We start from the raw sequence: 10,567 nt of genomic DNA on the forward strand, positions 1-10,567 counted from the left end.
TTAAAATTAAGGTTCCCGGTGTTAATATGAAAAGAATTGAAGAGAACGAAATCTTGGTAAGTCACTCAATTCCAATTAAAACAACAATTTCAACAGCTTTACAAAACACAGCACGCATGAGTTATTTTGACCCAATCACGAGAAAATTAATAAAAGACATGGTTTTTTTGAGCTAGAATGATTCACTATATGTTAGAAGGTGTCTGTAAGCACATCTAAATAGTTGGCTTAACAATCAAGATGGGTCCATAGCTCAGTGGTAGAGCATTTGACTGCAGATCAAGAGGTCACCGGTTCAAACCCGGTTGGACCCTTTTCATCCTCTTTTTACCGTTCCATAAAACTACAATTTTTTTTACTAAATAAAAGAGGAAAAGCTATATTTACCATTTCAGTAACAAAGAGTAAAAAGACCAAAACTACAGTGGAAACTTAAAAGAAAGTACCCATCAGATCTATTCACAATCTCAAGCAGCTGTCTCTGCGACGAAACCCATCAGACACTTCCATGATTTCCATCCTGATTGAGACACTGTTCCTTCCTCCTCAGTCAAACCATGCACATGTGCAAGCAACCAAACCCTACACAAAACCAAACTACATCCCCATCAACCCCTCAAGTCAAATCACCCTTTCGTCACCAATCACACTCGAAGCGCGGCTAACCCCACGTGTACGGCTCCTAATCCTTTTCAGCTCCTCCACCACCTCCCTCGCATCTGGACGGTCATCCTTCTCCGCCGCGACACACCTAAACGCCAGCTCCGCCGCCGCGTCAACACCATCCGTCACACTCCCGTCCACCACCAAAACCGGGTCGACCACCTCATGGAGCAGGCCCATCTGGATCTTGGACACCATCATATCCGCCAGCGCCAACTCCCTCTTGTCCCTTCTCTGGTCCACCGCCTTCTGCCCCGATATCAACTCCAACACCACCACCCCGAAGCTGTACACGTCACTCTTGTCCGTCAACCGGAACGACTTATGGTAATCCGGGTCCAAATAACCCGGCGTCCCCTGCGGCCCGGTCCACACGTACCCGGAACCCGTATCCGGGAACACCAACAGCCTCGACAGCCCGAAATCCCCGACTTTGATTCTCATATCTTTCTCGACGAATATATTAGACGACGTTATATCTCTATGCACCACCGGAGGCACCACCGAGAAATGCAAGTACTCCATAACCATGGCGATTTGCAAAGCAATATCAACCCTCACCTGCCACGTCATCGAGCCTTTCCGGTAGAGGCTCTTCGGGCCGTGGAGATGGTCGCCGAGAGTGCCGTTGGGGACGTAGTCGTAGACCAAAAGAAGGCCTCTGGGGTCGCTGCAGTAGCCGTGAAGCTTGACGAGGTTAGGATGGTCAATTGACGAGAGGATTAGGATTTCGTTGCAGAAGCACTTGTTGGAGAAGGCCTTGGAGTTGTGGGGCTTGTGGAGGTGCTTTACGGCGACGACGCGGCCGTCGTGGAGCTGGGCTAAGTAGACTGAGCCGAACCCGCCGTCGCCGATTTTGCGCTTGCTGTCGAATTTGTTGGTGGAGGATTCCAGCTCTTCGTAGGTGAACACCGGCGGGAGGAGGCTGGCGGAGCGGTGGCGCTGGAGGAACAATGTGGTGGGGTCTTCTTCATTGGCGGCGGAGTGGAGTCTTCTGGACCGGATTATGGCCAGAGAGATAGAAATTATAACCATGAAACATGTCACTGCGAAGATTGAACATAAAATGGCGACGCGGTTGGGGATGTGATTGTTTATCCAAGGCGGAGAGAGTTGGGATTTGGTGCGGAGGCAGAGGAAGGGATGCAATGGGTGAGAGGAGTTGAAGCCGCAGATGCCGTTGTTGGCTTTGCAGTCTCTGCAGTTTGAGAAGTATGAGTCCTGAGCTTGGTCCCATTCGAGTTCGATCCCCAACTGGAGGTAGTTGTCGAGATAGCCCAAAACATCGCCTTGGCAGCCCTGGTTGGAAACAGAGCTGCGGCTAGATCCGCAGCCGTGGAGCAGCTTAACCGGGCTCTGTATGAGCTTGCATTCCCAAGGACAATGGCTGCAATTGGGAAGATTGGGAGGGGAACAAGGTTCGAGAACTGAGAGGCGGTTACAGGAGCCGTCGGAGAAGCGAAAAGGAGAAGAGGAGAGATTGATGGAGCGGGTAGGGATCGAAAGAAAGTGAGGGTATGAGCAGTTGCTGGGGGTGAGTGTGGAGTTGGTGAAGTGGGGGGAGAGAAGGAGAGAAGTGGAGTTGGGTTCGTAGCGGAGGATGGAGAAGGTGAGGTTGTTAATGGAGATTAGGGAGTGGTTTGAAGAGCATTTGAGTTGGAAAGAGGGGTGGCCACAGGCTGGTGAGAAAGAGAAGGGAAAAGAAGGAGGTGAAGTGAAGGGTGGGCATAGAGAGTGATGGCGAGGTGAACATAAGTGGGAGTGGACTGAGCAAATGAGGCAGAGAGCTGAGAAGAAGACAAAGGCGGCGAGCGGCGGAGGCATGGAGGAAGTGAGAGGGAATGGGAGGGGGAGATGAGATCTTGAAATGAAGGTGAGGAGTGAGGAGTGAGGAGAGAGTCACGTGAAGGAGTGAGGAGAAGACAAAAGGCTCGAAAAGGGTGGGTGGGGGACGAAGAAGAACGAATGGCGAGGTGGGTTGGAAAATTGGAAAATCTGATCAGTAGAGTGGACTCCTGCTTTTTCTTACTCTTCTTTCGTTTTCAGTGGTCATGATGCATTTTTAACTTTTTACTTTTGGAATGTAACATGGCATTCACAGTACTGACAGTACCATACTTCAGTACGTATTTTCACTTTTTGGCTCTGAGAAGTTGAAAATAAGTGGGGGAAGTCCTTGCTTATAATGATTCACGTTTAATTGGCTGATTAGCAAGTAATGGCTAACAATGAGCATAAAGTTACAAGGATTAGCAGTAAAATAACCTCAAGGATGATTGTTAGGTAGTTCACCTTGGTTTGGTTGCATGGATTCTCTAAGTTGGATTATTACTAACAACTAACTCATTTGACAATGAAGTTTGATTACTAAGAGCATACAAAGATCAAGATCGTGGTTCATGCGATGACTTGTAAAATCAGATATTAGATGATCGAATCATACGTAATTTTGTATACGTGACTTTGTAAGTCTTGATTAATACATTTGATATATAAGATAACTAAAGGTATTGGAATGTGAAGCAGGGATCAATCCTCGACGAACTGACAGAAAGTTAACAAGAACACCAGATTTTTGACGCTGTGTAAAAACCTCAAAATAGAGGAAAAATCACTGTGGAACACAAGCTCAGAAAACGAACTCAACTAGATGAATTTGTGTAGAGTCTTACAACCTTTTTGTAAACCTTATACTGTTACAAATCCCTATCTCTAGGCAGAACGCCTTCTTCTTCTTCCTTCAATGATCTTCTCTCAACACACAAGAGAATCACAATCACACACACAACAAGTTCAACTCAACAAGGAACAGTTGAACTTGTGACCTTACAAATTATTGCAGCTGAAATTATTATCTCTCAAACGCTATGCGTGCAAAGATAGTCTCCAAATAATACGTGTAAAAGGTTTTCTTCCAATAGCTGTTGCGTCTTCTTTTATAGATGAAGAACTTCTACTCCTTATTCACGTCTTTAACCATATTGGTTTCCAATAGATAAGTCCTTCTCCTATTACCATACAAAGATATAATAATATCAGATAAATATAATATCTCAAATCAAATAATAATCAGATATATATAACCTAATCATATTAGGTTTCCTTCCTTTCTTTTTCCATGAAATCTGCTATGCCAGGAAGCCTAACATAATTAGGATTTCTCCACGTCCAAATACAGTTGAATATATATAATCGGAATCAATCAAATAAGATATTCAATGCATAAAAGATCATAACCAAAATAAGACTTTTATGACCCTCACAATTCTAACACGTTAAGTAGAGAAACAAGTCATTGCAATTTTGTTTTGTATAGGAGTGCCAACACAGATATATACTAACAATAACCGATTCGTATAATCGAAATTTATGCACCAAACTTTAAAGTTACTTGAGAATACAGAAGTAAAAAGACAATACCAAAACGAAAGCATTTGATACTGGGGTGTAAAGTGAAAATATAGACTAGACTTTTTGACTATTTTTTCTTGTGGGTTAAGGGCCCAAGATGCAAGTGTTGATAAACACTTTGTCTAATAATTTGTCGATTTCTGTGGAAATTATTAAAAGATTATGATCTGATAATCTATGATTAAGTTAGGGCGCAGCAGTGCAGCAGCACCGCAGGAATAGTAACATAGGGGTCTCTGCTGCACAGTTCAAACTTCAAAGATCAAAGCTGAAACCCTAATCTAATATTTTTCTTGAGCACAGAGCCACAGAGGTTATGGTTTAGGGCCCGTGCTGGCCCATAAAATGAGCTAATCCCATTTCCATTGTAGACCCCAAACAAAGTACTTCAGGCCCAGAAGCGCAAACGCCACTGTGATTGTGTCGCTATAAGTGTCACCATCCGTTAGACCTCCGACGTTCACGGTTGTTTTGAACTTTTGATGAATATGTGATTTGTGGAACAAGCCTACAATGAATCGGACACAGAAAGCAACAAGGTTGCATACCTGAGTGGAGAATTTGGGGACATTTTCCTTTTGTTTTTCATTATAAGATAAGCTCTATCCATTTCCATCTTTTCTATATTTTTGTTTCCTTGTTCGACATATTATTGAATCATATGCTCTGCCTTTGTATGTTTGCTTGTGATTAGTTAATTACAGTTCTCAGAAATTGTACTGTTCTCTAACAAGGTGCGTAGATACTGTTTTAGGAAGAGTACACTCAACTAATTGACAATCGTGACATATCCATCACTAAATTTTCTAAAAACCCTAGCAGATGATGATAACGGGCAACGACACTCCTCTAACTATCTTGATTGTTTTCGCCAAGGTGAGTTTCATCTTTGCGAAAATGAGCTCGGATCTTCAATAGTCGCTTGGTTTCCGCCTCGAGCTCTTTAGTGATTGATGAATCAATATTGGTTTTTCTGGTTTATCGGGAGTTATGTGACTATGTGCTCAACGGTAGATTGTTATTACTGTTAATCCGTTAATTTTTAATTTTTAAAAAAAACACATTAAAAAACCTTCCTTAAAATTTGTTTACGATCGAGGCATGCATAATGGGATCTTCATTCATTTCCATCAATTCTTCTTCCATTTCCTCACCATGCAGTGAATAGTTTGTGATTTGGTTTTACCATACAGTGAATAAAACCTATTCATCAGTTCATGAATCAACGAGTATACCCCCGTACAATATTTGTTGACTCGAGACTATAATTCTCAACAGGTCCAGTCGTCCAGAACACCGGAATGCTTCTAGACGAGACGCAAAACCAGACCTTGACACAATGACACATACGCGTCGACATACCCGACACGCTAGGTCAAGTCAATTGCTTCACTCCCATATATTTATTGAAACGCGTGAACCTCACCTCCCTCCGCGCGCCCCAATATATATCGTTCCAATTACCTCGAACCTTCATGATCGTCGTTTCGTCAATGAACGCCTTGATCGAGCCACAAGTCCAACCCTTAACACAGTTTCCTCCCATCTTCGGCTGACTGAGACCTAATTCGAAAACCACGACATGAATACCAAGCAAACAAGAAAGCCCCAACACAATCAACCTTTTCATCTCTATCTTATATTTAATTCTCCCCCGAATATATAGTATTTGATAAGCCCTAAAGTAGTTTCATTTCTATCTCACTAGTTGTTCTTCATGGAGATCTTCAACAAGTACAAGTCAGTGAAGATCCGGAGCCACCTCGAGAAGTACCTGGTCGCCGACGCCGATCAAAAGACGGTAAGACAGAGCCGGAAGGGAAGTGACACCAGAAACGCGAGATGGACGGTGGAGCTGGTCGAGAACAAACCCCACGTCATACGACTCAAGAGCTGTTACGGCCTCTACCTCACCGCAACCGACATGGCGTTTCTTTTAGGCGCCACCGGAGATAAAGTGCTTCAGACGGAAGCCGATAGGCTCTCCGACTGGAAGTTCGAGTTTGAGCCTATAAAAGACGGGTTTCAGATGAAGTTCAGGACATGGTGCGGGAAGTACTTGCGAGCTAACGGTGGACCGCCGCCGTGGAGAAACAGTATTACGCATGATGATCCGAGCACGTCGTCAACAAGGAATTGGATTCTGTTTGACGTGGAAGAGGCGGAGGTTCCGGTGTCGGAGAACGTTACGGACTTTTTGCTGTCGCAGCAGTCGAGTTTTTCGTCGTTTAATGCCGATGAGATTGATAATGGTACGGAGTATGGATCGCCGATGTCGGTTTATTCTCCGAGGACACCGAAAACGTCGGTTTTGTCAAAGAGGTCGTTATTCTCAGCCAGGTCGCCGTGGTATTCTCCGAAAGTTTCTTCAAAACAGCTAGTAGTTCACCAGGTATGTTCTCTCTTCAGTTATCTTGTTAATTTTGGTTAATTTGAGAATTAATTAGTGAAGGTTTTTGGCAAAATAATAATTGAGATAGTGGTACAAGAATAATCGATATTCATGGATTACTTGAGTGATAGAACAAAGGCTTAGAGTCTAGTGTTTGGATTAAACTAGTGCCATTAGTTAGGCGAGTGAAGTGTTTGAGAAGGAATTACTACAGCCTCTAATGTGTGGGGTGGCTCATATAGTATACATGTAGGGTAATGACTAATGACTCATGTCTACATTTCAATATGTGTAAGCATTGATCATAGACACAAATTTGTCCAACAAGTTACACCGGCCAATTCCCTTATTAGGGACATTTCACACATTTCACACAAGTCCATATATAGGTATGGAGGGCTTTAGGTGGAGAGCAACAATTAATGGAAGTTAGGTTAAGGTACAAATCAAATAGAGTCGTAAAAATGTAATCTATATATATTAATGGTCTTAATTAACTCCAAAATTAAAGCTCATTAATCAAATAGTTAACGAATTATGAATCTAAGTGGTTGATCATTCAACTTGGAAACCAAATAAACAATCTTGATTGTCAAGTCAAACTATGTATGAATGTGTAGAGGATTCTAAATTAAACAAGTTCAATTTGTCTACTTGGAAGTTTAATAAGAAAGTGAGTTGAGTATATTTGCTTGAAGTCCTTGAATGATAGCATGCCATTATGTATAGTGGCATCTTTATCTACATTCTAAAGTCAAGAGGGTTTAGCTGCCCAAATAAACCTGTACCAACCCTTATATATCAGAAAAACGGAAGAGAATGGAAACGAAAGGGCAAACCTGCACCAACCTTTCCGCACTACAACTCAATGGGTGTTGGACACATAAACCGCACTAGTTCTAAACACAAGCACCTTTGGTCAACTTTTCACTCCTTTAAGTCTTTTTATATCAGTGATTGATTTCATCATCATCTTGATGTAGTTATACATCTCCATCACTATATCACCCAAAATAGAACTACTCTATAGTGATGGTGCACAATTCTACCCTCACAATACAAACTGTTACCATTTCTTTTCATGGAAATCTAGATCGGATAAATCTAGTAATTTAGTGGTTCGATAACTACAAGACTTTCTCGTGAACACGAGGTGTTGTTCACGAGAACTGTGGATACTTGTTTCTGTTACCCTATTAGCCAGAATCTCATCTCCATTAGGATCGAACAATAGTGTTCATATGGTCACTTAGTAACCAAGAAAATCATGGTCGATTATTGTTGGATGTAAATCCAAAGATAAAGAATAAAACAACTTAACTTTAAAATAATATTTTTAATCATTAGATTTACATCTAATAGTGAAATCATGGTCACTAATGACCATGTGAACACCACTTTAAGATCAAATACCCCATGAATACCCTACACAGTACACACTATAGATTTTTGCCGTGCCTATGGTAAACACGAGGTGAGGTGTCGTTGTCGAATAATATGTAACTACAAACATAAGAAGCACATGGGCCTATCCCAAAACCCATGAAGAGACTAGCAAACAGCCCATACCATATCCCCACACACGGAACCTACAAAGAAAACCCGTCCACGCAAGGGACACCTAAGCAAACAACCGCGTAGTCCAATTAGGCCTCTTGACTCCCTTTGTCGTTACTCATTCAAACATATATAAATGCCTTCACACTTTTTTCACACCATTTGTCCGAAACTGAAACCAAATCCAATCTCAAATTCTCAATCACACCTGCTTCTCTTCCAACCAAGGCTTCAACTCATTTTCTTCTTGTCTTCTCGATCTTGTACTTTCAGACCAACTCGAACAAGTTCAGAATCGGAATGGACCTCTTCCACAACGCAAAGGCCGTGCGCCTCCGCGGCCGCCACGACAAGTACCTCTTAGCCGACGAAGACGAAGACACCGTCATCCAAGACCGCAACGGCTCCTCCAAGACCGCCAAGTGGACCGTCGAGCACGTCCCCGGATCCGACCACGTCATCCGACTCAAGAGCTGCTTCGGCAAGTACCTCACCGCCTCCAACCAGCCCTTCCTTCTCGGCATGACTGGCCGCAAAGTCCTCCAGACTCTTCCGCCGCGGCTCGACTCTTCCGTCGAGTGGGAACCTGTCCGGGAAGGGCATCAGGTGCGGCTCAAGACCCGGTACGGCCACTTTCTGAGGGCCAATGGGGGACTGCCACCGTGGAGAAACTCGGTGACGCATGATATTCCTCATAGAACAGCCACGCAGGATTGGGTTCTATGGGATGTTGATATAGTTGAGATTCAGGTGCAGTCTCCTGCGCATAGACCCGCTGGGCCTCCACCGCTGCCCCATTCGGACTCTTTGGATTTCGAGCCCAGCTCTCCTTCGTCTGTTTCGGTTAAATCAACGGCCAGTTACACACGACAAGAGGTTAGTATTTTTGTTTGATTCGATGGTTAAATTTGTTCATGTGTTTAAGTATTAAGCTGTGTGTTATAATGCTGCTGCAGTCGAATGATTCGTTTGTGGAGTCACCGCCGAAGGTGGAAGGGAGGACTATATACTACCATATAGCGGAAGATAATGGCGATGTGGATGATGAAGCTGTGCAGGGTTACTCTATGATTTTCAAAGGAAATGGGGTTGAGGAATTGACTCGGAAGTTGGAGGAAGAGACGGGGATTGAGGGGCTTGTTGTGTGTGCTCGAAGCCCTTTGAATGGCCAGCTTTTCCCTCTTAAATTGCAGCTGCCTCCAAACAATGTGACTATGCAGGTTGTGGTGGTCTTATCTTCTTCAAAAGGTAACACTTTCCCTTACCATAACTCTAATGAAAATTGATGGTCATTTCTGTGATTTGTGATATTCTTTTCCCGTAATTTAGCGAACTGTGTTATGTTAGTTTTGGTTGTTTTCGAGGACCATCTAGTCTAGTTTTTGATAAGGAAAACAGTCGCATTGTAGAAGTACCTGGCCGTTTAAGATCAAGGACAATGCACTCAGCAATGCAAACCTTATAAGCAGTTATTATCAAAGTATTGGCATTGTTTTAGTTTGAAGTTTGAACCATTAGGCATCTTGCAGGTTAACCATTCAGTCCATTAGTTTGTAGTCTAGAGTGATTAAGCTCAGGAAATGTGGTTGTAGTCTAGTCTCTGTTCCATATCTACCATGATTGCAACACAATCCATACTTCCCATTCTTTTCTCACTTTTCATATATACCTACCATGATTGAAGCACAATCCATACTTGCCGTTCTTTTCTCATTTTTCATAAGTGCCATTATCAAAAGACAATCCATACTCATGCTCATTATCCCTTCCTTTTGTGTAACAGCGGCTCAAGATCTTGCAAGAAAAGGTTTATTATGAGAGGGCACCAGATTGCAATCACAGTTTTGGTCAGGCAACAATACCTGCATTTCATGATCTGTACATATTGATTAGGAACTCTTTGCATCGGTATACCTGACAAGATTCGAATCAAGCATAATGGAAGTCCTTTAGTTGATGTCTCTACAGCTAAAACACTATGCATTCAAGTGGAAGGAGTTGAAGGCCGTATTGTTCTTTGTTATGCTGCAAGGACGTACTAGTATCGTTGCCCTGAAATTATACTCGTTCTTGGATCTGTAAAATTTATGTTGTTAGGCTACATCAGCTTTGAGAGAGATGTGCAGTTTTTTTTCTTTGGAGAATGTCTGGTTGCACTTTAGCTGTGAAATTATTAGCGCGGATTTGTTTATTGAGTTGATGTGCGTATATATGAAATGCTAGTTTCAAATCTGTGGAACGTGATGTTTACTCCACTCTTAAGACTTTCGGCCGCTTCCGACGGCTAAGGGGTACATGTGAAGAGGCACCGATCCAAACCCAGAACGTGTTGGCAAATTCTTAAAGAAATACTTGTTCTTCAATCATAGCGTGCCTAGTTGCAATAGATCAAACTACTTTGGATTTTCTTGATCTATCGGGCACACGATAATGATAGCTTACCCAATAATCCGTACAGTAGCAGATGCCATCTTTAAGGACTCGAGCATGAACTTGGGCACCACAGGCGGAATTCAGTCCATTAATCATGATTCATGACCTTGA

At 42.8% G+C, this 10,567-nt stretch overlaps 2 protein-coding genes and 1 non-coding gene across 3 annotated transcripts; 2 read left to right on the top strand and 1 right to left on the bottom strand.

Annotated features, from left to right (window-relative positions):
- Nucleotides 1-242: 242 nt before the first annotated feature.
- Nucleotides 243-314, top strand: TRNAC-GCA. Its single transcript has one exon. It is a non-coding gene; the product is annotated as a tRNA-Cys (tRNA).
- Nucleotides 315-423: 109 nt separating this feature from the next.
- Nucleotides 424-2,544, bottom strand: LOC101306637 (probable serine/threonine-protein kinase At1g18390-like). The gene has a single exon (XM_004300584.1). The coding sequence runs from the start codon at nucleotides 2,485-2,487 to the stop codon at nucleotides 622-624; it is 1,866 nt and encodes a 621-aa protein (XP_004300632.1). The 5' UTR covers nucleotides 2,488-2,544; the 3' UTR covers nucleotides 424-621.
- Nucleotides 2,545-5,549: 3,005 nt separating this feature from the next.
- Nucleotides 5,550-10,567, top strand: LOC101306925. Its single transcript, XM_004300585.1, has 4 exons — nucleotides 5,550-6,466; nucleotides 8,297-8,899; nucleotides 8,980-9,271; nucleotides 9,807-10,567. The coding sequence occupies exons 1-4, from the start codon at nucleotides 5,792-5,794 to the stop codon at nucleotides 9,839-9,841; spliced, it is 1,605 nt and encodes a 534-aa protein (XP_004300633.1). The 5' UTR covers nucleotides 5,550-5,791; the 3' UTR covers nucleotides 9,842-10,567.

Source organism: Fragaria vesca, linkage group LG5, assembly GCF_000184155.1.
Source record: "Fragaria vesca subsp. vesca linkage group LG5, FraVesHawaii_1.0, whole genome shotgun sequence".
In the NCBI taxonomy this organism is placed as follows: Eukaryota; Viridiplantae; Streptophyta; class Magnoliopsida; order Rosales; family Rosaceae; genus Fragaria; species Fragaria vesca.

What these genes read in the sequence shown, in the direction of transcription:
- LOC101306637 (XM_004300584.1), bottom strand. Translation starts at nt 2,487, where the DNA reads ATGCCTCCGCCGCTCGCCGCCTTTGTCTTCTTCTCAGCTCTCTGCCTC.
- LOC101306925 (XM_004300585.1), top strand. Translation starts at nt 5,792, where the DNA reads ATGGAGATCTTCAACAAGTACAAGTCAGTGAAGATCCGGAGCCACCTC. An exon ending in AACAGCTAGTAGTTCACCAG is followed by an intron (nt 6,467 to 8,296) that starts GTATGTTCTCTC and finishes TTGTACTTTCAG; the next exon opens with ACCAACTCGAACAAGTTCAG. An exon ending in GGTCTTATCTTCTTCAAAAG is followed by an intron (nt 9,272 to 9,806) that starts GTAACACTTTCC and finishes TTTGTGTAACAG; the next exon opens with CGGCTCAAGATCTTGCAAGA.